This window comes from Passer montanus, unplaced genomic scaffold, assembly GCF_014805655.1.
Source record: "Passer montanus isolate IOZ18808 unplaced genomic scaffold, ASM1480565v1 scaffold5, whole genome shotgun sequence".
Lineage (NCBI taxonomy): Eukaryota > Metazoa > Chordata > Aves > Passeriformes > Passeridae > Passer > Passer montanus.
The window spans coordinates 4454633-4481094 of record NW_024369929.1 but is presented as its reverse complement, the minus strand read 5'-3'; the positions used below and the strand labels follow the sequence as shown (position 1 = coordinate 4481094).

Here is a 26462-nt window from a genome sequence, read left to right as displayed (position 1 = left end):
CCATCTGCTGCTGCATCAGCTCCTGCTGCTCCACGGGCCAGCGCTTCCACAACCACCTGGGGACACACTGCTCTTTGCATGCACAGGTAGAGAAAGGTGAGTGAAAGGATGCAGAAAAGCAGTTAGGGATGAAAAGTGGGTGGTGGGGAGAACAGGAGGGTTAAGGGATGAAGCTGGTGGTGGTAAGTGCTGCAGGGAACACACATCAGGAGCTAGCTGGAGGCTAGGAGGAACACTGATGGGATAACAAGTGGCTCATTTCCCTAACCCTGTAAGGCTCTGCCCTGTTTAGGACAGATACAAACATCACCTACAATACATGCCAAAATAATCTACCACAACTGGGCTGAGGTGTCAAGCCAAACAGCAGAAAATACCTGTAAATCAACCAGACAGTGTCAGGTCTGTATCACATCTGATAAAACTGATGAAGATGCTGAAGAAATAAAGGTGTAATATTTTTCTCTAGGAGGCGCAGTTCTTTGAGATATTTGGCAACTTCAAGTCTTAAGACCATGGAAAATAATATTATAATGCTCCATATTATAGCAACCATGCACTTTTAAGCTAAACGTACAGGAAATATATAGTAACTCAGTGCTTCACTTCCCTGTTCTGCCTTGCAGGGAGCCACTGGACCAAAGCAGATTTCATTAAATGTTCTTAATTTATTCTGCCTCGTTGCTCTTTTGTAAACAGGGAAGTTCACTAGAGAGCAAGGCATTTAGTCCAAAAAGAGTATTGTGAGTGAATATGCAAATTCAAGACACATCACCAAGGTAAGATTCCTCATTAGCCACTGAAATGTCTCAGAAGTTAAGGGCTTTTGTGTGCAGGGTACAGCACGCAATTCTCCCAGGCATTCGCTTTCTTTACAACTTCCCCTTGAAAAATTCTTTGACAACCAATAGTAGCATGGTTTAAATCCCAATCCAGGTCAGAGAGAAATTTGCAACTATATATTGGTTCCTTACTTGTGGTTTATCTTTTTGCCTTTCTTTTTGATCAGGATGATAGAAACAACATTTTATTCATTCTTACCAGGATTAAAAAAAAAAAAGTAACATAGGAAAGGTAATGATTAATCCATTCTGTAAGAAAAAAGAAGAAATCTGATTGTGAACTTACTGGTATTATCTAACCAGTATAAATAGAAGTGCACTCAGAGAAGGCATAGAATGACAAACCCATGAATTGTTAGGGCATGTTGAGTTGGTTCTGTCAATGCCTGCAGTCAGATGATTTCACTGGCTGTACAAGATGAAATCTCATATTTCAATGTTTAAGTAAAAGTGTCAAAGTTCAGCTGGAGCAGGGACGAATACAGAACAAATTTTGTGTGTATTTGTAACTAGGGCACCAGAGCAATAGAGGAAGCCAAAATGAGCCGGAAAAACAAAAGGAGTTTAAAGGAGAAATTTTCCTTGAAGAACAGCCTGGTTAAAGAAGCCCTCTCAGAGTTCCTGGGAACTTTTATACTGATAGTAAGTGTCAGCTGCTTTCCTTTCTTCCTACTAATCTAATGTTGGACAGTGCTTGTAAGGGGACATGTACGTTTTTCTTGTACTGTGCCAGCAGTGAGGTTACAGCCTGACCATGCACAGCTTGAATGAATTGCTCCTACGATGGTAAGTTTGTAATTCCTTTCTTCACCCCATGTAATTATCACTGCCTATAAAAACCAGATTGTTTTATGTACTACAATTGTCTGATTGGCATTAGATTTCATCTTGGAGTAGAATTTCAGTGAAGGAGCACGCTCTGAACAGTCCAGATATAGACAATGGATGTTGTTAATACTCTCCTGGTTTTTAAAAACTCAGCAGTTCATTTTATGCACAGATTCTGTTTACATTAACAAACATATTGTACTGCATGTTTAGAAAATTTTAGTTGTTTTCCTGTGTAATATAGGAATTTAGCTTTGTGATTTGTAGTGAACTTATTGGGAGTTGCATTACCAAACCTTCGGAGATTTTGTAAGTTAAAGGTTAAAATTTTTTGTTTTGTTAATATACTATTATATATCTATATATATATATATATATAGCTTGGTCCTATAGTACTGCTACAACTTAGATTAACACCTAAATTTCCGATTTTATAACCCCAGATTTTATTTTATTTTTTTACTTAATTTCTTGTGCAGTTTTTCTGTGCATTTTGCACTGGAACTGTGACTCACCAGGGGAGAGAGCAGGCTGTGTAGCAGAGCTGGAAGTCAAGCAACTAGACTATTTATGCCAAACTTTCTTTCTTTCTCCTTTTAGTCTGGACAAAGCAGTATTGCGTATTGCTAAATATTTCATCATAGTGAAAAAGGGGGGGAAAAAGGTAGCAGGCACAGTACTGACATAGGTTTTATAACTGTAACTATATCAGCTAAATTTCAAGTAAGTCATCTAAAAATTCCAGTAGCTCATAAAATACTGGAAATTATGGTCTTTACTACAGTTCAGCCGACTGAAGTGCACCGACACTAAAATAACATTATTCTCAAATTTAATACCATCCATAAGACGTTATTACAGTAAGGAGCACATTTAGAAGCAAGGAGCACAGAGCACTTTACAAACATTAATGAATTAAATGTCACAACACCCTGGTAAGGAGGGGAAATGTCATTATCTTCATTTTGTATATTAGCAAACCTGATTACAGGAGCCTGCACAGGAAGCCTGTGGCAGAACTCTGAATAAAACCCACATCACCTGACTTCCAGTATTCTGCCCTCACCACAAGATCCTCCCCCTCTTTCCATTAATAAAATTAAGCAAGAGAAGAAAATATATTAAAGTGCAGATTAGACTGCAAATGCTATTATTTAATATTATGCTGCACAAGGCTAGAAAGGAAATGCAAACCCAGATCCTATTTTCTGGTATATTCACCATATGAGTGTAGTAGAAAATGAAGCTACAAAATTGTTGTTGACAATCTGAGTTTCTCATTTCTCTTACCCTGTCTAGTTTCAGTCTTGGTTTAAAGCAGAAAGAGCCTCACCTGGATTAAGCTGCAGTTTTCTCAGTGCTTGGATACCTCAGCTTGTGTTCAGACTGCACAAGTGACAGCAGTACCAAGTGTTTATTGTGAAGAAACTGCCTTTTCTGCTGTTGTCTTAAGCTGCGCAGGGGGAGTTTAGGTTGCACATCAGGAAGAAATTCTTCACTGAAAGAGTGATTGGGCACTAGAATCACCTGCCCAGGGAGGTGGTGGAGTCACTGTTCCTGAAGGCGTCTAAAAAAAGATTGGACATGGCACTCAGTGCCATGGTTTAGTTGTTGAGGTGTTGTTAGGTGATAAGTTGGACTTGATGATCTCAAAGGTCTTTTCCAATCTAGTTTGTTCTGTGAGTCTATTTATTACTGTAGCTTGTGTTCAGACTGCACAAGTGACAGCAGTACCAAGTGTTTATTGTGAAGAAACTGCCTTTTCTGCTGTTGTCTTAAGCTGCGCAGGGGGAGTTTAGGTTGCACATCAGGAAGAAATTCTTCACTGAAAGAGTGATTGGGCACTAGAATCACCTGCCCAGGGAGGTGGTGGAGTCACTGTTCCTGAAGGCGTCTAAAAAAAGATTGGACATGGCACTCAGTGCCATGGTTTAGTTGTTGAGGTGTTGTTAGGTGATAAGTTTGACTTGATGATCTCAAAGGTCTTCCAATCTAGTTTGTTCTGTGAGTCTGTGATTGTATTTATTGCTGTAGTTTTTAAACTGTGTCAGCTAATAAGCACTTAAAGCGCAGATAAATATTAAACCCTTAATTTCAATTGGAGCTAATGAAAGAGGCACCCTAGTGAGTCAGAGGACAGAAATCTTTGAAAAACAGCACGTATGCAAAAGAAGTTATAGTAACAGGATAGTGGAAGAACTCTGTGTTAAAGCTGTTACAAATGGGGAGGAGAGCTCACGGCCTACAGCACAGTTGATTCATGTTTTTGCTGAAAGCCACTTGGGGTTGCTGTGACTGGGTTTAGAGACCGTGGAGAGCACCTGTGCCAGGGAGTGAGGCTGAGACAGCATTTCTGTTAGCTACAGGCTCTGTCTGGAAGCCAGTGCTAACTGACCACACCTCAATCTGGGACCCACTGCTGGGAGTTAGCTGGATGAAATTCTGTCCCACCAAATCACGTATTTCTATTTTTTCTAGAAAATAACATCAAAGGCCACATACTAATAGGAGCCTAAGCTACCATCTTTGGTAATTCTCAGTCTTGCAACATTATTTTACAAACAGGAAATCTAGGAAGTGGAATCACTCATCAAACAAAAACCCAGCCTTCACCTCAGGGTGTGGCCTGCAATGTCAGACAGATTTGACACAACAAGGCTTGAGAAAGGCACTGGGCACAGAGTCTGGATAAAATCTCCTGGTCAGCCCTACTTAGCATGCTGCAGTTTGCCTTGCAGCATGGACTCAGAGCACGTAGCCAAAATTCTTTCCAGGTGAAAATAAAGTAGAAGATGAGCTCCAGAGTCACAGGAAATGTGCTGACCATTAATGGATGCTCAGTCCAGTGAATCAGACTGGAGATGCTCCAAATAAGTAATCCCTCCCAGGAGATCCACAATCAGGTTCTCAGGTGCTTACATTACACAACATGATAATACAGGCACAGCCCACGTGAGCCATGCTTAGCAAAGCACCCAATTTCAGTAAGAAACATGAAACTCCAGGAGCCTGGAAGCATCCTGAGCTGGGAGAACACCTGCCTGTTTGCACCATGGTGGCTGAGAGCCCAGCCTCAGAGAGTCTCAGCCTCTGGCAGCTGGGACTGGCCCCAGAGTCTCCCTTGAGGAAGAGCTCTCTAGGGAACTTTTAGTTCTCCATCATGTTTCCTGGTTCAGTACATTTCCTTGGGGGACTTCTCTGAGTTAATCTGGGGGACAACACCTGTGTGCTAGCACAAAAGAGTCAGGAAGCCAGGCTGCATCAGATAGATGGTTTATGTGGCTTTTTAGTGAGTCTGGCTGGAACTCACCTATCCAACTGCCTCTCTGCTTTTAATCATGCTCCTCTCCATAATTCCTCTTTGGAACTTGACTGCATTGCTCTCAACCAAAATAGGATTTACTCTGACTTACACCATTAAGTATATCTGAATTGAAACAGTTCCAAAAGGAGATGCCAAATAGGCCATGTGGCTTCCTTTAACAGCTACTGCTCACCTAACACAGTTTCTATTTCATTTTCACTCTCAAGAGCATCTTACTGAGCAGAGTTTCCCAGAAAGGAGCTGCACAGGAGCCAGGATCTCCAGAGGCCAGAACAGCATTCACTTCCTTGCTGAGACAAAACACAGGCTTCCATTTAGCATATAAATACAAGTGGGGAGTATATATGCTCCTAATAGATACCTATATATGTATTCCTAAGTACATATTCCTATAAGCCTGGTCTCCAGCTGGAGGTGGGGAGCCTCCTGCAACTCCCATGGAAGCAAATGTTTGTGTGTGCTTAGAGGATTCAAGGCACAAGCATTAACTGAATACATGACAGCCCTGAAAGAGTTCAGCTAATGAGGAAGGCTATTTATCATCAAAATATTTTAGTCCTGTTTTTATATTCTGATCACTTCATTATGCAAGTTATTTCTCCTGCTCTGTTGCAGAGTTGAGTTGCTTCAGAAAAATCTTCAAGATTGGCATTATATGGATTTGCTCAGTCCAAAAGATTAAAATTGAAACCATTTTTCTATATTTACTTTTTGTGGCCCTACATTCCAGTGCACGTTAACTGCAATACTGCAGGGTAACATATATCCCTTTTTCTAAACATGCATTAGAATTCTCATTACATTATGTTATTACATGAAGGAAAACACAACTTTTGATCCTTTGCTCCTTAAATAGGTGTTTAACATTTAACACAAAACCACTACTTAGAAATTTTAAACAAAGATAAATTCCAAGTCCTAAATTTTCGTGAAAGGGAGACTTTTTCGTACAGGATAAAATTACAGCAACTTTTGTCTAAGGTAAAACATTAAATATCAGCATGTTCTAACAGTTGTCTTGTTTGCCATCAGCAATTAATTTCCTAGAGTACAGAATCTTGTACAATTAGCTCTTAGTGAACTTAAGTTTGTCTAAGCTAGAGAAGAGGGTATTAAAACTTATTTATAATTGCTATTTTGATCTGTCACTCAGCATTTAAAATATTACACAATGCTACAAATACCATGAGCCTTAGCAGTGTTTGCACTTTGAAGAGCAGCTCTTATGTCAGAGATCCATACATTTGGGTCTCTGGCAGCAAAAATATAGTACAACCAATAAATAATAGATGCCACTCATGAATCTAATGTTATATAGTTGCATATATTTTGATGGCATTACATTTTGCTAATGATTCTGGTGAAGACATACAAACTCTTCTTCTTTTTGAAACTGTACTAAATCAGCATTGCAAACAGAAGACAAAGTGGTAACAGAGACCCTTAGTTGTACTGAGGTTAAGGAGGTGTTCTTGCACACTGTTGTTATTTTTATAATCTTATTATTATCAAAATCAGGGGGTTTTTTCTAGACAGTCCTTCTGCTTTAGAAGTCATTCTTTAATTCAGCTGAATATTAGACAGTGTGAAAAATTTGAGAGGAAGGTTAGCTAATTATTCTTTTATCCCAAAATATTTAGGCAGCAAAACATTCTGAAAAATCATGGGAATCTTTTGTTTTCCATCCAAACTTAGGTTCCCCAGTATATGACATATCAAACTTTTAGGTGACTCAGATGTTGTGTTACATGAAAGCTTTGAAGAAAATTATTTTCATTTTTGCAACGTCAGCCCCAGCACCTAACTCAACACTCATTGTTTAACCAAGAGGTTTCAGTAAGTTGAACTAAATGTCCCCAAACCTTTTTTGTGGATCCCCTTCTCCCCAGAAAGTTTGCATCTATAGGACTGAAGCATAGGCACCTCTGCCTGAGACTTACAGAAGACTTCATCTTTCCAACCTTCAACTGTGAATGCAAAACTTGAATTTATATTTCACAGACACAAATTTACAAGGTGTTTTTTTCAAAAGTTTCACCAAATAAAAGAAAGGTAATAAAAGTAATAACTTTTTAAAGCTGTCATAAACAGTTGGAGAACAGAATAAAAGACAATAAATGTAGTTTGTGCTATGCAGTGAGTTTATATCTGTGATCTCAACAGTTCAATAAACCATTCTGGTTGAAAGGAAATTCTAGGGAGCTCTCCAATCCATGGTCCAGTTTAAAGGCAAATGTGACTCAGTTCCTCTAACCCATTCCTCACAGGTTTCTTTACTATTAAAAGCATTCAGCTTTCTTTTTTTTTTTCCCTCAACAGCAAACAGCTTAGATTTTAATTACTCCTAACCATGTACCTCTAACCATGAGGACACAGCAGAGATCCAGCCCCCCTGTTTCTGCAGGCAAAGGAAGGAGTAAAAGAAAAGGAACAGGCACCCTTATACTGCAGGAAGAGGACAGAAAACCTCCTTCCTCAATGCCCACTCTTGCACACTTTCTCAATACTCCCGTTCCCTGAGAGGTGGTGCAGAGACTAAACATATTTTAGTAGTTTAGAAAGATTTAAAGCTTTTCAGTTGGGGTAGGAAGCAAAGCATTATAGCTCAAGAAGAAATGAGTAAGGTGGAGGGAAGCAGCACTGAACAGGTTCTTTTTCTATTCAAGGCTGCTAGGTAAGATTTGGTTCCTTTGCCTGGCCTTTTCTTTCTAGCCCAACAGCCAATGTTTTATTCCTGAAAGTTTGTGTCTGAATATTACATTTCATTTTCTTTCCTGAATTTCTAAAAATTTGTAAGAAAATAAAAACAGCTTCAGTGAAGAAACTGACTCAAACCAGTTGCCCTCTATAATTCAGGAAAGAAAAGCATTTAGCATTTCAGGATGGAGTGTGCAATATTAATCATAATTGAGAAAATGCAGACTTTTGCATTCTCTCTACGTGATTTCAAACTTTTATTTGTCTCCTACTGCATATGCAAAAGCGTTCATAAAATTTAAAAGCATCAGTTTATATAACACAGCATATTTTCATATTCAATATTTTCATTATTTTTTTCCCACAAAGCAATTTGAACCTGATATTTATACGTTTTTAAAGCTTCACATACGCAAATCATCTGAAGTTTTATTAAATTTAAAGTCATGTCTCCAAGTAGTAATGTCTCTTTCTGTCACTAGAAAATGGTTTCAAAATGGCAATAATTTTAAGGCTTATGTCTATACTACTTAATTAACTGAATGTAAGGGCTTGGGGGTTTTCGCACCCCTTATTTATGAGATAGCAAGTCTGAAAAAAAATTCAAATCCATCTGAACCCAGGAGGATATTGGTTGTTTCCCAGAAGAACATCAGGAGAACGGATATAGTGACTTTTTATTGCTCTAAGCTTGATTAAATCATAACGTACAGAAATCCTCCCCAACCCACCAAAACATTTCATTAATGATAAAATAAGAGCTGTGACTGGTAAGCTGTATTTTTTATCTTACCTTTAAAAGTTTAAGTACTCTCTGATTTAACAAAATATACCAAATATTAAGCATTAAATTGGATGAGGACTGGTCTTTCCTGAAAGGGTTTTCCTGTAACCTGAATTCTTGCAGAGCTAATGCCCTGAATTTTAGAAGATCTAACATGTCTCTGTTTTTGTTACTTTTAGCGTTACTGTGCCTGTTGAAAGAATGCGTAGAAACCCTATCTGAATTAAGATCCTATGTAATACACAGCAAAAATACATCTATGTGTGGAAAGAGTTTCTAATATTAGAAAACATCTTATTATGAAATTCAATAGGTAAATTCTTAAGCAGACTTGATTTGTAAATGAAGGGGGTGGAAATGAAAGTGAGTTCTAAAACACACTCCCTTAGGAAGACACCACCAATTTACCACACCTCAAACTGAAAAGCTTATTTACTACTTTTATAAGTAGCTAATCCTATTTGGAAATATTAATGTTGGGTAGGGGAACTGCACCAGACTACAGTACACCATGAAGAATGCTGTAAAGTTTTCATAGGCACAGATCCCTACCTGCACAGAAGGGCAAGTACAGCCACTATTTTTCTCGGATTTCATGGCTGAAGTGAGCAGTTTATGATTAAATACTATTTTTTTTGCACCTGCTGACTGTATTCCTTATAACACACTGAGTTCCTGTACTCATGCACAGCATCATCAGCTGTGCAGCCATGGAGGCCACACTCTGCCTGCAGGGACACCTGTGGAACCCACTGCAGGTGTGTGTCTCACCACAGCTGGAGCTGGGGATGAGCAGAGTCCAGCATTGCACAGCTCATTGCCCCCACACTGCTCAAAAGCTTGGTTGCCTCTTTAATGTGACAGTCAGAAGGTGTGGCTATAAATGCACACCACTTCTAAGACTGTGTGATTAGAAAGGGGCTTTTGATATAAGCATTCTTTAAGATGTCTAAAACTTTACTGGCCATGTAGGAAAACAGCTAAAATTGTGGTTTCAGGTCTTGCAGAAATCCTATTTACACTGAAAATTGCTATTACAAGCATTTGGAAAAATCCTGAAAATAGTAAAGATGGAGGCAAAATTATCTATAATCTCTCTGGTGAGTGGGATACAGAAAGTCCTGCAAGCTTCCAGACAGTAACAGGACCTTACACTCATTGAAGGCCAGCTGTTTTCCTTTCCTAACATTAGCCTTGTTAGCTAAGACAAAGAGAATGATCTAATGGGCTATGAAGCAAGTTTTTTTTGTAGAGAAGGTTCAGAGAGTTATTCCACACCCAAGCATATTCTTCAGGGCAGTAATGCCTTTATGAACAAAAACAAGTCAGTGCTGAAAGTACTCCAGTAATTTTAAGCACATCAAGCTATAGACAATTGCTGAGAGGAAAACCTGGCAACATAAGATAGACAAGATAAGATAAAGAGATCTGGCTACATTCTATGTAAATTAAACTCCCATTTACTCCATGTTCTTCAATCAGTGAGTGTTGTGGGTGCAACTGATGGCTGAGCTTGGCCTAAAATCTTAGAATATTTAATTACAACTAAATTATTTAGTTGGTCTTAACTCAGTCAAGCAAAGACTTACAAGGTATTAAATTGTTGTTTGTGTAATTACATGACTAGGTGATAGTTTCCAGTTGCGCCAACCTAGCTACAGTAGGCATGAGGCAACACTTTTCTCTCATTCTTAAAAGGTCAGCAAAAGGAGAGAGGATTACAGTGACACAGGTCAGACCTGCAGGCTCAGCTCCCAGTTTTGGGCACACACTGGCTGTGCCTGCAGCAGCATTTAGTCATTGTACATGAGCAGGTCCACCAAGTGCAGCTGTGCTCCAGCTGGCTCACATGTTTTCTCTGTAGAAGAGAGAGGTTAGCTCAGAAATGGAGCATCTGTAGTTGTGTGTTTCCACAAGGCCTGCAGAGCAGGAGCTACAGTGCAAGAGGACTACACAGCTGTTCTGTATGACTCTCCTCAGTTCTGGTAATAAAGAAAGGGAGCCCACAGCCTCCCTCCATTATTTCCTTCCCTTCTCTTGTGAATTAGTAGTTGATATACATAGATGTTGCTACCCCCTATCCTTTTCTATAACCATCTTCTCAACTCTGTTCTCTTTTTCATCATCCTTACAGAAAGGAGTACTGTTTTCAAAAGAATGGCCTTTGAATCTGCAAAACTTTGCCTGTGCCATTTCAGAGCACAAGTGCACACTGTACTTGTAGATTGAGCTGTTTACCTGAATTCAACCTGCACCCCAGTATGTGCAGGGGCCCAGAGCAGCCTACTGAACTTGCTCTTCATCTAAGTCATATCTTTCCCAAAATCTTGCTTGGTGCAGTTTCTGGAAGACTCCTTTTAAGAAATCTGCAAAGTGAGAACTAGAGCATGTTAATTCCACATCCTCTAGATTCTTATGAATTCCAGCAACCCATTCTTTCCCTTTAAACATACAAACGCATTATGAATTGCCTCATATGAAGTTTAAAAAAAGATGTCATTTCAGCTGTGACCAACTCCAACGTGTGTTATTTTGGTTTGCTATCTGCATTTGTGCTTATCACGTGCATTGCAGGTGAGAGCAGGGCTAACGCAAGCGTGACTCGTCTGTTGCACAGCAGCTGACTGGAGCTTGCCCTGTGTCCTGGAGCTTTTAATTATACAGTCCAATAAACTGTGGCTATCTAACACCACCCTACCCTTACATAACCAGAGCTGCAACACTCTGGCACCAGTGAGTGTTTTGTTTGCTTACATGATTATGACCTCAAGGCAAGAGCTGCACCTGGGCATGACACAGTCTCAGGGCACTTAGAAATGCCGTCTGCATTCAAAAGCTGCTTAGGAGTGTAATTTATTGAGAGCTTTTCTGTCATATTTTGGTATTAGCTGAAACCCTTGGGGAAATAATGGAAACAAAAGTATGATTTTCCTGTTTAAATTGCATCTATTCTAGCAGAACTTGCTTGTTAAACCTCAATCACCAAATCATTTTGGTACAGTCTATTTCTAAGACAAGACAGATTTTCCCATTACTTTGCAGTTTCTGAATGCAACTGCCTCACAACTGAAAATAAGCAATAAGGTTGCTCAACATATATCTAGTCACATCCCAGAAATTGTGTGATTCACATCACTTACAGCTGCAGAGAAGCAATAGTTTTCAGACTATAGAAATTATTTGAGAGCTTCCATAGAGTATTGGCTCCTTGTTCAGCACAGCACATAGGCATATATTTAAAAAGCAGATTTTCAAAGACACAGAAATGAATCAGCTAGTCTATCTCAAACTAAAAGGTTTTTGTCCCTTTGAATATGTTTCCTGTCATTTTAATAGGCTCTAAACATATGCTTGAAGGTAAGCAGAGGCTTTCAAACTGAATAAACATCATCTTGAGCAAATATTTAAACCTGTTACTGAACTTTATTCTGAGAAGAACCAACAAAAATCCCAAACTAGTTTAAATTCATTTAGAATTCTTCAATGTGAATTATTTAGATATCTCCACTTCAGTTAATTGTTCAAGCTGCAGAGCCAGTGAAATATTTTGCTAGAGAAATAGATGATATAAAGTCAGCATAACGATAACACACAATGTAAATACCAGAAAGTTGTCTCAACCCATAGTTTAAGCACTAAACATTAAAAGCTTTTTGAACTATCTTTCATAACTTTTACAGCAAATTTTTCATCACTTATCACATCACTCTGGAGCTGAGAACTTACCTCACAGAATTAATTTCACTTTCAGATGCAGAGTTTTGTTGTAGAGGCAGTGCAATCTTGTTTGGCTCCAAGTTCTGCTCAGTATCCCCTCATTGTGCCTGAGAACAGCTTTCTGTGTGGAGAGAGGTCCTCATTAGCAGACATTCTTCCCTGTGACAGAGACGAGGAAAATAAAAAGCAAAAGTGCGTTGCAGCAAAGCCAGCAATGGCACACATGACAAACCCCAGCACTGTTTCAGAATTCAACAGCATTTGCAGCTATACCAGGAGAGCAGAAGTCCCATCCAGCAGCACTTGACAGACAGAGCTGTGATTTACACCTGTCTTTCCCCACCAGGCCCTGGGCTGTGGCTGCGTGGGCCAGGCCGTGCTGAGCCGCGGGGCGCACGGCGGGCCCATGACGGTGTCGGTGGGCTTTGCCATGGCAGTCACCATCGCGGTCTACGTGTCCGGGGGCGTTTCTGGTAAGTGGCTCTTTTTCTTGTTTAGCATTTACTGCTGCAGTGCCAAGGCACCCTTGTTAAAGGGCTTCCACTCCATGGTATAAACAGTCACGAGTTAGCAGCAGTAAGCACCTTACAGCAGAGTCCACACCAGAGTTTTGCTAGTAAAACTTGTGTGTTCTTATTTCCGTTATTCTTTCTGTTTGACAAAATGTCCCACCAAATTGTGATCTCAACTACAGTGTGAAAACCTTGGCAGACCTCTCTGGCTTTTATGGAAAGTGTTCCATGTAAATTAGAAATCTGCTTGGTGTTGCTTTGAAAATTCTGTCAATAGAGATGATCCTAGGCAGAACATGCACTGTGTTTAAATAAATAACCACAAGGAGCAATCTAGCAGTCACCAGATAAAATGGTGGCCAGCTACACAGAATGCAGAATGACCCACTAATGGGTAAAATGAACAGGATCCATCTTACAGAGTGCAATTTGTTTCTTCATGTCCTATGACAGGCAGTAGCAAGTCTGTTCCTGTCTGATTATTCACAGAAGCAGCAGATCATAGAAAGCAGAAACAGCAGAAAGATTCAGTACCAGAGATCCATTCAATGACACTGTCAGTGTACTGTTCTTTCCCCCTTACTCCTGCTGTAACACTTGCTCAAGCTGTATTGGTCAGGAGTCTCTCTTTAGCTGGGGCTAAATTACCTGGGCTAACTAACCAGTGTCCACAAGTGCCATGTTGGAGGCTGCCTTGTCTCCCAGTTCCACCATTCAATTTGGCCAAACTAAGATTGGAAACATTAACATAAATGATTTAACAATTAGAGTCTTCCTTTAAAATAGAAAATGATGGGTTGCAAGAACAATGCTGTGCATAAAAATACACAATACTTTGTGTTGTATGCAGAGTTTATTTTATATTGGCCTTTGAAGCAAATGGTGCCCTTGTACTCTGAGGTCTCATAGAGGCATTTCTTACCCTTCATAAGAGGGTCAAGTTGGCCTGGACAAATTTCTTTAGGTATAATTAGGACATTAGAAATAGTTGCTGTAACAGAAATTACTGTGGCCATTTCTCTTCTCTTTACAAATTCTTTTAAAAAGGCACCATGCAGAAGGTTTCCATTAGAAAGTCTCACATTAGAAAATGCTCCAGGTTCTACAAAACAGGCAGTCTTGTCACTGCCACTGACACAAACCAGAACTGTTCCTTAATATCACACAAAATTAATTCAGCAGCACATTCCTATTATCTGAACAACTTTTAACTACAGCTCTTGGTTTACATGGAGGCAGCTAAACTCTTCTAATGCAGTATCATGAAAACAAACCTGTGAAGACCTGGCCTACATTTGCACCTTTAAGGGATATTCATCTCCATCATTATGTAGAAAATTAGAGTTCAATCCCAGCAGGGCAGAGCAGTTGCAGATGTTGCAGTATTGTGCTTCCTGTGTTTTTCCCATGACAAAGGATTCTGCATGCAGTGCATTTTCTCTGTGAAAAATAGGAACAGATATTTCAACAGGCTGTTATTATCCAACACATGATTACTAGTGGACACTTCAAAATACAAGTTCCAATGCAGAATATTTTAGCAATTTTTGAGGCTCTTGGGTCAAATTCTCATTTTTAGGTAGTGCTAAAATATTTTTCATTACGTAATTCTAAATTAATGCTAACAAAATACATAGTCTGCATGCTTGGTGAATTTGAGCTTTTTATTTAGGAAAATTCCCCTTTTTCATTTTCTTCCATCCAGTTTTCCTCAATATCTAGATAATTTCCCACTATTTTATCCAACTTAGCATTTCAGAGCCATGACTGTGATCACTGTAACTACAAAAGAAGGAACACACTGTCCAAAGTGAATTTTTTTTTAAACCAGTGGTACAGGAACCAAGAATCTTGTAACTCCCCTGTGTCAGCATGAGGGCCTTCAACTAGACTTTGCCTTTCCATATTTAATGTTAATCAGGCCTCTGTAATATTATTATAACTTGTCCTGGCCATCATAGTCACCCTGTATTATATACAGGTGGGAAATAAAATCAGGTGTTGAAAGAAAGGAAAATTATTAATTCCAGCCAGAGTAAGGAACAAAAGACAAGACAACAATTAATCAAAATTCACATGAAGGGCTGTTAAATTAGGTGCCATCTATCTATTTGCTCCGTGCTGAAGAATTTGAAACACAGTGAGGAATTCAGCTTTTAATTCGAGACTGGTGCTACTAGGTCAGCATTTGGAAATGCTACAAAGAAGGTTTTATCCAGCTTATCTGTGTTTGTCAGTTCATTATGTATCAAAGGTGCCTGGATTTCATAAGATAATGACTCACTGACCTGAAGTGCAAACAAACACAGAAACTGTACATAGAAGCCCTTTCTCCATCACTAATCTTTGACAGATAAAGGACATGCTCTTTCAGTTATTTTACCAAAGACAAAGGCCATTTTTTTCTGATATTCCTACAGACTGAAATAAGACCTTATCTGGAAGATAAGCAAAGGCTCCTATGTACTTGCAAAATTTGGGGCTTTTATTATTCAGTATTTATTACAAAGAAGTACCTGTTCATTTATTTGGCAATTTGTATTTCTTAAGTAGCAATCATGTATCTGTAAGCAATAAAATTTTCCAAGACCATACAACACCTTTTTTGTTGACAAAAGATGTTGAGGGAAGAGACCATATGACAAAATAAACATATCTTAGAAACTAAAATTGTCATGAAGAATTCCAATGCTACTGAAATATTTTTCATGCATAAGTTCAGATGTAGCTACTCCTCAATAAAAAAAGGAAGGAAGTTTCACAGGAAACTGAACTTTGTTTCAGCACGGCTACTTTATCAGTTTCCTTATCATGGACCTTTCTGGAAAGCACAAGAACCAGATAGAAACATGGTGCAGGACTATGCACTGCTGCCCCCAGATTCCAGCTAGGCACAGCTCACCAACAGCCAACATGAAACTGGACAGCTCTAACGTTATTTGATTTTGTCTCCATGAAAATTGAGTTCCTAAGTAACCCCAAGTTGAAGACAGGGACACAAACATGACAAATCCAGGGCACTGTAGAATTGTCTCAAGATACATGCTCAAGCCAGTAAGAGTCCTTAATCCTAATATGTGCTTGGGATACTAAAGGAATGTTCTTCTGCCCCAGTTCTCCCCTAAAAATAAAGCCAAAGGTCTCGAGGAGAGGGAATAAGTGCAGAATAAGGGACCTCCCCATCCCAACCAAGGGGGCAGGTAACTATTTTTCTGGAAAAGTTGTCTGTAAGTTACATCCTGCAGGACAGCAGTCTGATAAAGAGCACAGTCCACAAGCATCAAGAGTAAAGATGCATCTTAGTGGCTTTTGCCCTCCCTCCTCTGATTTCATCCAACTTGCTTCAGTTGAATTGCAGTCACCATTTAACTGCAAAATAACATCTAGAAAACCATGTACTGTTCTGGTGTTCAAAAGTGCCCACATCTTTACAAATCCTTCACCTATTCTCATGTATCTGAGTCATCCACATGACTTAATTTTTGATTTATTTTTCAGGTGGTCACATAAACCCAGCTGTTTCATTAGCCATGTGCGTGACTGGAAGATTAAAATGGACCAAATTACCAATTTACATATTAGCACAATTCCTGGGAGCATTCGTTGGAGCAGCGGCTGTCTTTGGGATTTATTACAGTGAGTACACCTTAGACATGTTCACAGGACAAACTAGAGGTCAGGCAGTCTCTAAGGCCCCAATTTTTCAATGAATGTCAGGCAGGCAGAGGACTCTTGTTCACACAGGGCTAATGGCAGGAATAAAGCTAAAGCTACAAAAGAAGAAAGGAAAGCGCATAAAGAGTTTGAAAGGAAAAACAATGGCTTGAACATTCCAGGTACCCTACAAATTTACTGAAACACTTAATACTCCAGGAAATGTTCTGATATTTAGAAAAATTATTCATGGGAAATCAGATACTCTGAGATCATGTATTTCTCAGTAAGGATTTTAAATTACTTAATAGCCAGGATATAGGGCTATCCATCTTCCAGGCAAATTAGAAACATTAAAGACCTGCTACAAGTGCCTGTAGGCAAGAATCACCAACATCGTTCATTGAGGGTACAGGATATGAGATCAAGTCCCTCCTGACCAAACCTCAGACCACCCTCGAGAGGTGACTCTCCAAGGCAATGAACTCCAGGTACAGTGATAAACAGGTTACATATTTTACAGGGAAAAAGAAAAAAATTCCTCCTATACTTGAGGCACAGGGGTTTTTACACAATGTGCCAGAAAAGGAAAAAACAGTAAATGACTGACTGAATCCACTCAGCTGGATCACTTGCTCCAACCCCCTGCTCCAAAACTCTGCTTCCACTGGCCCAGCCCATCTCCTCCAACATCTCCCTCCTGTGGGCATTATGTCTGCAGACTGTGCTGGGCCTCGGTGCAGCCGAGGAAGAACAAAAATGGACATGCCCCTCGTATGTTAGTTCAGTACCCACAGTAATCCCAAAGAGGAAAATCTTTAGGAACAATGAGAACTGTTTTGGGAAGAGTTGTTTACTTTTTTTAAGGTCAGTGTTAGAATTTGGATACTGGAATTCTGCAACAGGATTTTCATCTGAATTTAAGTCCTCCTCAAGCCTGACAACGAGAATCAGGGCAGTGGCCAGGATGCAGCAGTGTGTCAACATGTACATGGGGTTGACAGGGGAGTCACTGTATTCTGCCACAAGGGCAGCAGTAGGTAGGGAACCAAAGTTGGAAGCTTAGGTCTAGGTTAGGGACATCTTCCTCATATTCAGGAGTGCAGGATTTTCTCATATCCCTATCTCTGCTCAAGTCCTCCTCTTGCTCCAATTAATTTCCAAAGCCCTTCTATAGCTTTTACTTCCTGCAACTTGTAGGACTTTCATGAACTCTTTGAGGTCCACTGAGAAGTAGCCACTGGTAGAAAAACAGACATAGGAGATCATCCATTTTTTCTCCCCATAATAGTTAAATGCCACAGAATGATCTGACTCTTCAAATAAGAGCCTGATCTAAGTAAACTCTCTGCACTCATGTTGTGACTTTAAGCAAAGCTGGAAAAAACAGAAACAAGGAGAAATAGATTTGTCTGCTAGGTTTAGGAGAAGCTTATCACCGTCACCATGACTTCCATGGGAGATGGGGAGCTATTTCTTTATTCACAAGTATCATCTCATCACCAGATCCACTAATAGAATAATGGATTAGAGTTTGTTACTCATGTCTGTCTATGAAGATTTGAGTACCTCATTTAATATTTTCCTATTTCTAAAACTGCACAATTGTCAAATGGAATAGCAGTAATTCCTGGTGGCTGGGAATCCACAACTGCACAATCAGGATGCTGTGCACTTCTTGGGACATTATGAAAAATGTAGCACCTCTTGCAGAATAACACATTTGCATTGAGAATCAGAAAGTGCTCCTTGGAACTGAGTTTGGAGCTATGAGCAGGGGAAGATCAGCCCCATTTGGAAAGCTGTGGTACACAAAACAAGGCACAGGAGGAGAAATGAGACAGGAGGGTAGGAGGAGTACATCACCTCAAATCCAATAATGGTGCTCCTAGGGAAAAAAAACATCAGAGAATCACCAAATGGTTTGGGTTGGAAGGGACCTTCGAGATCAGTTTTAGGTGAGAATGTGAAGTACACAGACCTATCACATATATTCTAGTCCTAGAAAACCTAGAAAAGTTTATGGAGAAGTGCAAGCAGTTACTGGCTTTTTTCTACAGATGCCTTTATGGAGTACAGTGATGGAAAACTTGAAGTCACAGGACCAAATGCAACAGCACAAATCTTTGCAACATATCCAGCTCCCTATCTGACCCTCGTAAATGGATTTGCAGATCAGGTAAGTGCACTTGCTATCTTAATTCTACAAATTAAATGTAAAAAAACCTGTAAAGCCAAGCAGTAAAAAACCACATAGAGCTAAAAACTGTGCCAAACCTCACCATTTTGGCCAGATGTCCCCTTGTACAATACAATGAGAATGCAATGCTGTTTGCAGGGGGTTATATTTTACAAGCAAAATAATTTCAAGTTGTTCTTTCTCATACATCATCTTAATTGTTGCACTCAAAATGTCTTTAAAGCAATACATGTAAGAGGTTTTGCTCAGCATAAATCAATGTTTCTCCATAAATCTCAGCAGTCATGTCCACTTACATCAAAATCCAGCCCATTTTGTGGACCTATTATTCCTTAAATAATGCTTAAGCAGACAGTTTAACATACCCTGAACAACTGAGTTTTCTGCTTCCACAAGCCACCTCTCTAACCTTCTTTTTTGCAGATAGATTTGTAGTATTTATTTTTCAAGTTATTGAATCTGAAAAATCCACAACTTCATTTCTAAGCTTTGTCCTTTAATTCCACTTATGCAACAGCAAAAAATGAAATTTCATATATTTTATATTTTAGAAGTATATTTTATATACTTCTAATCAACTTACCCATCTTCTTCAGGAATACATGAAATAAATACTGCATAAGTAAGGGATGAAAAACAAGGGATGGCCTGAACACAGAAATTAATTACATAAAAGATGGTGCAATCTGCTTTCAAAAAAAATCTAAGCCTTATTTTGAAGTTTTGTAAGAAAGACAGTTTTGATCTTTGGATCAGTCAACAGATTTTTCCCTAAGATATTTTTTACCCATGCGTGTTTCAAAACAAATTTAAAAGCAGACGAAAACCAAATAATTTTTAAACCACTCAAACTTAAGCTTCTTCAAATCAGTATAGAAATTGAACGTTTTGACATCACTGAAGCTTTTGTCTGTTTTCCTATCAAGTTAATTATTAGCAAAATCAACATTGACAAAGCATTTGATTTAAGCAGAGCTGGACTTGCATTGAAGTAATTCCAGGAAAATTTCCTCCACTGGCTCAATTAGCATATGCAGTACAGAGTTCATGGTACAGTTATACATGCAACCCTAATTTGAGGACTCCTAATTTTAGCTGCTCAGTTTTGACTTGACAGATTTCACTTTTTCTTCTGACGTTTTTCAATACCTGGACAAAGAGATGCATATCTAGTCTAAATTATCAGCATAAACTACAGTTACATAAAACACTTCTATACAAACAGAACTGCTTTAGCAGCAAAAATTGAGTGAATAAAAGTGTAAAATTGACAGGGAAAAAAAAGTGGAAACAAAGCATTAGACCTCACATAGGAGATGCCTTTTAAATCTTCTTGTTGCAAATTTCTTTTTTCAAATTTCCCCACCTGGTTGTGGCAGATTTTTTTTTTCAAATTCCTCAGCACAATTCTTGTCTTTGTCTTTCAGCAGAGATATCAAAACTTCTCATTACTGTGAAGTAGAAAGGCACTGAGTTCCAAATTTTGCCATTCTGTATAGTGGGATAAAACTAAATACCAGCTCTAAGCCACTCCAATCCACAAAGCTGCCATAGCCCCTCTTTTCATTACTGGAAAGAATCTACATATATTTATTCAATATTCTTTTCTTTGCCTTGGCCAGGTGATGTCAACAGCTGTTCTTCTTCTGGCTATATTTGCTATTTTTGACACCAAAAATAACAGCGTACCCAAGGGCCTGGAGCCGATTGCAGTAGGACTTCTTATAATTGTTCTTACTTGCTCCTTGGGAATGAACAGTGGCTGTGCCATGAACCCAGCCAGGGATCTTGGCCCAAGGCTCTTCACAGCCATTGCAGGATGGGGGATGGAAGTATTCACGTAAGTATGCCTGGAGATGAAGTCAAATGCTCCTGGCTAAAAATGTTTCTAGGAAAGTAAGATCCTGATTCAACATGGTACCAAGTCATACTTTATATACATACAGGTAATTCTTTACATACCAGAAGCAGCTATTCATGCATTTTAAGCCAGATATCCTCTAGGAACTGGGCTTTAAAAAGGATTTCCTGCTCCTAGAGCAAATCAAACATGCATAATCTCTAATATCAATCATTGTTTCAAGAAGACCTTTCCCAAAATATAAGAGCTTCTTAGAGGTCACTGAAAATATGAGTGCTTTCTTCTTGTGTCCTACAGCTTTCGGGGGAAAAAAAAATCAGGAGAGAATTAGGTGGAAATATTTATTGGGTGCTGTAAAAAACAGAGACATATCAGATTGATTTAGCCTATAATTACTTTTGAGTTACTGCAGAAATATACAGCAATCTAAAAGCCTGACTTCCTGGCTGGGAGGGAAGGAGTGAATGGAAAAGCTCCTTTCATTTTCCCACATTTCAGAGCCCTCTCAAGCCCCCGTGTGCACACACACATGCTCTTGGCTGGCCTAATGCACAGCTAATTAGTTGCACATCAAGTCCACATCTTACACGTAGCCGGGGTAAGAGGCACTCTGGGGTATCTAAGCAAGAGTAATCTGTCATCAGGAAGCAGATATTTTGGTTTATTTTTGTATTGTTTGTTTTCCCAGTTATTTACAAGTAGGAATCCCCAGTAGTACTGTAGGCCACTGGAGAGCTCTGCTTAGTAGAGATTTTATTTTAGCAAGAAATAAAAGAAGCACAAATAATCTCTATTTATTCAGTATGATTTCTATTTACACAAATCACGTACCTTATTTGAGGAAAGCAGTAGCAAAGCTTTTCTCATACAAAAAAAGCCAGGCATGGCACAGCTGAAACAGGCACACAGCCACAGCACAGGCCAGAGCCAAGGCTGGATGTAGCCCAGCTCTGGTCAGCTGCTGGTGGGAGATCAGCTCATTGGTCTGGCTACATCCAAACTTTTCCTCCCCAGTAGCTCTTACCACTTATTTTAAAAAACAAGGACACACAGAGCAATATCCCACTCTCAGGATTCTCCTCTCTTCATACCTGTGTAATCACAAGTAGTTGTGGGCTGTGGTATTAGCCATTGTGTCGTTCTATAATTGGTAATGTATTATGAAGTTGGCTATTACATTCCTGAAAGTTTGGAGGCCTGATCTAGTCACAGAATACCTGTGAACTCCCCTTCTCTCTACAAGTATGGCCACACATGAAAAAAACTACAAGAAAACTCTACATCTACACCAATACAGACTCTTTCCTAGTGTAGATCAAGGTTTCATGTAGGAGCAAGAATGCAGACCCACTGTAAAGATCTTGTTAAGAAATTTTAAAATGTGAACATAAAAAATAACATACAAGATCTCTGATCCTTGCCAGAACTTAAAACAATATAAGGGATGAGAAAAATTGAGGAAGAATTCTTCCTCCCTGCCTTCAGTTAAAAGTCTACAGCTATAGTCAAGTCCAAGGGAATCATACAACAGGAATATGTCCTTACTTACTGACTGCACAGATCCAGGTGAGGCTTAGGAAGAACCTGAGCCTTGTTAGATAGCTGGAAGAGCCATGGGAAAAGCCTGAATGATTGTAGTTAGGATCCTAAATTGTCTGATGCTCTGCTGTACCTGAGCAACTTAAAGTGGTACAGCAACAGTTGACAAATAAACCTTGGATATCTTCATTTAAATGGAATTCACAACCTTGAGGCTGGTGTTCAAGCTCTGGAGTAAAGGCATGTCCAGGAGCTGGGGCCCGAGCATGAAACCTCCACAGAGACACGAGGGGAGTGCTGTACAAACCCAGCAGCAGGAAATGCTCAGGGGACACTGAACATTCTTTGGGGGAGGATGGAAGCATCTCCCAAGGCTACTGAGTCCATGTCAGTGAATGTTCAAGCATGGACTATAGAACAGCCAGGATCACCAGGAAATCCTCACTTTGGAACAGATCAGATAAATAATAGCAAGACTTTCTACACTGCTCCCAAGCAAATGCTCTAAACATTGAGATAATTACCTCACAGCAGAGAAAACCCCTCTTGTGCTTGAAGGTACAATAAATGCTGGTTTTATCACGTTCTCAGGCAGGGAACTAGACTGGAGGGGAGCCCTTCTGCTGGACCATGGAATTGTCCAGATGATAGGAATGCATTTGAGCAGGGATTTTCTAAATGTTGCTGTTACTACATTTTGCACAGACACCCAAAGGAGCATTTTCCCCAAAACCAAGCCCAAAGACACAAGCTAGGGTGTGGTTTCCCTAGCCACGGTTTGTTTTGGTTAAAGGCTCCCATCAGAGAACCAGGAGTCTTTCTTAAGCACATGCTTAATATTGTGATAAGCTTAAGAAAATTTTGAGAATTTTGAGAAATCCAGCAAAATTAGCAAATTTTTAGGTTGGCACCCCAGTGTCGGCCAGTGTGAGTAGCTGCAAACAGAGGCCATTTTCCATGGGAAAAAGAAGTAATTTCCAGGAGTCTTTCTTAAGCACATGCTTAATATTCTGATAAGCTTAAGTAAAGATTGGGGAGCAAAGTATTGTCTGTAGTGAGAGAACAGCCAAGAGCGTTGAGTCCAGATACCAGACTGGATTTTGACAGGCAAAACCGAGCATGGAAGAGCAGTGAGAGAGGGAGGCGGGGCTCTCCAGAGCAGCATTCCTCGGCAGCCCGGGGCAGCCCGGCGCGGTTCGGCGCGGTAACGCTGACACCTCGTGGCCGCCGGCACCGGGGACGGGGCGGCAGCGCTGAGCGGAGCTGCACTGCGGGAAGGCCAGGAGGGAATCAATCTCCTGTCTGCACCGGCATTCCGGCCTCAGAAGGATTTAGCATTCTCCCCGGGGTGCAGCCCTGCAGCCCGGGTTACCTCACGAGAAGCGGTATCTCCCTTTCCCGCAGCAACTGGCTAGTGAAAAGTGTATCTACAAGTTCTAATGGGCCCAAATTCCCAGTCTCTGTAGCTCAGACGCTGTAGTTCCCCAGGAATTCCCTCAGCCAAGCCGAGTTCTGCGGCGGCCGGGCTGGGTGCCCTCCTAAGCCGGCAGCAAAGCCGGCCCCGGGGCACAGCCAGGGGCTGAGGGCACTCAGGGGCCTTTGGCCATCCGTGCTTGGCACAGCGAGTTCTTGCTCCTGTGCCAATGACACAGCACCGAGTGCCATAGAAACCCCTCCCGGGCCGGGTCCTGACTGACCTCACGGCAGTTCTGGCAGCAGCCTCTCCAAAGGCTTCGCACCCAGCGCTGAGCACGGGCTATCCAACGCACAGCTGCTGCAAACACAGCCCGTGCTTTGGAGAAGGGCATGCAGGAGCTGACAAGGCACAGGCCAGATCATGGAACAGGCTGAGAGAAACCTGCCAAGAAACACCTTCATTACACACCCACGTATAAACACAGAAGAATACATGCAAGTACTTGATATAACTTTTGTTCTGCTGATTAATTCAATAAAATATTAGTCCGTGCTTGTTCCAGAAATTCAAGTGCTCAACAGCCATCCATGATTCAGAAACAAACAGATTTATAAACTCAGTAAAATAACATTAGAAGTTACTTTATATCCTCAGGGCAAAATAGAAATAATTCTAAAGGTAAAACATACACATGCAAGGCATTTCTGAATGAGCAGTAGTAGCATAATCAACAGGACACCAATATTCTCCCAGTTCTATTATTGCATTGTGACATACACAAGTTCACTTCTGCATAAAGCTATACAACTGAGTGTTGAATAATTATCCTGACAGTTTAAAAGCTCCCCTGCAACTTCCTGTAAAGTTCCTCTTACAGATTAATTTGTCCCTTTGTATTTCTGGGAGAAAACCAAAAAATCTCCATTTTCAATATGCGTGAAATTGAGGTAGCTGGATTTTCACTGGAGACTCACATATTCAATTAATACAGCATGTTATCAAATCAAAACACCTTAATGCACCAGTACAGTCAAGAGACTCTGTGCTTTGACATGCATACTCAGTTATTTACTGTCTGAATGTGGACCTCTAGGAAAAGGAGAGCAATTCTACCACCCCAATATTCCTGCATTAAAAGGTTGTTATTTACTGTTTTATACAGTTCAATGGTGGAAGTCTTACTTTAAATATGCCTATAAATCTGCATATTTAAAATTAAATCCTGGTAATTGTGCAGATGTAAACATTTCAGTGGAATCAGCATGCTGGACTTTCTTAGTGAATACAAAAATTCTAAGATTAAGTTTAGGTGTATAAAACTTCTAAGCATTTATTTGCCTCTTGCTGAAAGACACCACATTTTAAACATAGAGAGAAGATACTACATCATGAAATTTGAATCTTGACCACTCCAGTTAAGGATAATCAACTTTACAGTCACTCTATTTTATTATACTGCTTAAGGTAAATTTACTCAAAAATCGGTTTAATTTACTATATTTGCCAAGAGGAAGATAATATAAACTATTGCAGGTATGAACTTGTGGCTTATTTCATGCAGACGAAATAAGCCACTTTTGTAACACCCTAAAAATCTGTTCACAAGCATCTGGGGACAGCACAAGTGAAGATTGCTGGGCAATAAATACGTGCCCTTTCACTTCACTGCAAGCCAGTGAAACGTGCTTGTCACAAGGCAGAAATCATCCTCTCTCCTCAAACAGACATGCAGTAAAAAGGCCTTATTTTCTAAAATACAGCAAGTACAGCACACAGACCATGTCTGGTGCTTGTTATTCAGCATTTCAATCAGAACCAGCCTGGGTAGGGCAGATGGGGGTGTCACCCATTTACAGAAATGTGAGACAAAATAGGTCTGCAGTATAGCAATATTCAGCATTTCAATCAGAACCAGCCTGGGTAGGGCATAAGACAAAATAGGTCTGCAATATAGCAGGTGGCACACCACTGGATCTGTTCAGGGACTAATTCACAGAAAGGTGCTCACCAGAGTAACAAATAACACTAATTCTTGTTCTTTTTGTCTTACAGGGCTGGTAATAATTGGTGGTGGGTTCCTATAGTTGCACCTCTGCTGGGAGGTGTACTTGGAGCAATGATCTATGTCATTTTTATTGAAATTCATCACTCGGATCCTCAGCCAGGAGAAGAAAATGATGTGCATGCTAAATATGAATTGAGCAATATGGCATAAGAAGTGAAGAATTTTCTCTGTCATTGTGTTGTGCAGTTTTTATGCAAATGGTTGTTTGGACCACTCTATGAAACCCATATGTCTTGACTAGAAACTCACCTTTCAAAGCAGCAATTCTGTATAGAAGTCATTCCATGAAACACTTCCATGAAACATTGGGCTGATCACATTCAAAATTGGTATCTTAAGTATGGGAAGGCTAAATTGTCCTTTTCATACGGCTTTTAGGTCAAGTTATCCTAGATGCAATTGTAGTGAGAAGTTGCACTGACCTGTTAATTCAATTCATATGATCTTAATCATGCTGTCTAATTAACTGAAAATAGTTAAGATATTGATACAAAACTGCATGCATAGCTAGTTAAGGAGTTCAGTGCTGAATCAATGTGCAAGAGCAGCGCTCACTTCTTAAGAATGGCTTGCCTAAACATTTAAAACAATACTCAAATTGGCTAAATGGTAATTGAAACACTTTAAAATAACTTTACTAAAGTTTATGGAGCCACTATTGATCAGCAAGAAATCAACTCCTCAGTGATTAAGTTTAGTAATTCACAATATGATCATGAAAGGTAAAAACTGCTTGTTGTAAGCACCAAAGAGACAAAGGGTAACTTCTGCACAGGGTCTTCATAGCACTAATGCTTAGTTATTTTTAGATTATTTACTTGACCTTTATGCTACCCAATATTAAAAGCCTTATGTAGAATACTAATCTGAATCTCTTCCGCTGTGCTTTCTGGATACAATTCATTCCTGTGGAGATGGCCCAGCAAGGGGCTGATGCTGTGCAGAGGTCAGCACAAAGCCTAGGTCTGTATAAGCTTTAAAGAGTCCTGCTGCTGCTGATTTATATAGGTGGATTTCATCG

General features: G+C 39.9%; 2 protein-coding genes across 15 annotated transcripts in view; one reads left to right on the top strand and one right to left on the bottom strand.

Moving 5' to 3' along the window:
* The window catches only part of ALDH1A2 (aldehyde dehydrogenase 1 family member A2), a 101359-nt gene that overhangs the window by 63115 nt on the left and 11782 nt on the right, over positions 1-26462 (bottom strand). For 2 of the 11 annotated variants that reach the window (XM_039723139.1, XM_039723143.1), the window contains 2 exons: positions 13980-14145; positions 12203-12352 (listed from right to left, as the gene is read on the bottom strand). The gene's annotated coding sequence lies outside the window, so the exon portion shown is untranslated. Of the gene's footprint in view, positions 1-3003; positions 3144-10714; positions 10857-12202; positions 12353-13979; positions 14146-18225; positions 18248-26462 lie in introns of those variants that run through there. The other 9 variants (XM_039723148.1, XM_039723149.1, XM_039723142.1 and 6 more) reach the window with 8 other exon arrangements.
* AQP9 (aquaporin 9) lies at positions 2-25716 on the top strand. Of its 4 annotated transcripts, XM_039723152.1 has the most exons (8): positions 58-96; positions 700-779; positions 1356-1484; positions 12540-12666; positions 16204-16341; positions 18420-18538; positions 20182-20399; positions 25429-25716. In XM_039723152.1, the coding sequence occupies exons 3-8, from the start codon at positions 1383-1385 to the stop codon at positions 25589-25591; spliced, it is 867 nt and encodes a 288-aa protein (XP_039579086.1). In that variant the 5' UTR covers positions 58-96; positions 700-779; positions 1356-1382; the 3' UTR covers positions 25592-25716. The 4 variants fall into 4 exon arrangements, with proteins under 4 accessions (XP_039579087.1, XP_039579086.1, XP_039579085.1 ...); XM_039723153.1 differs by lacking the exon at positions 700-779 and having other exon boundaries at positions 2-96; XM_039723151.1 differs by lacking the exons at positions 58-96; positions 700-779 and having other exon boundaries at positions 1148-1484.

What these genes read in the sequence shown, in the direction of transcription:
- AQP9 (XM_039723153.1), top strand. Translation starts at nt 1,383, where the DNA reads ATGAGCCGGAAAAACAAAAGGAGTTTAAAGGAGAAATTTTCCTTGAAG. An exon ending in TGGGAACTTTTATACTGATA is followed by an intron (nt 1,485 to 12,539) that starts GTAAGTGTCAGC and finishes TTTCCCCACCAG; the next exon opens with GCCCTGGGCTGTGGCTGCGT. An exon ending in TGTCTTTGGGATTTATTACA is followed by an intron (nt 16,342 to 18,419) that starts GTGAGTACACCT and finishes TTTTTTCTACAG; the next exon opens with ATGCCTTTATGGAGTACAGT.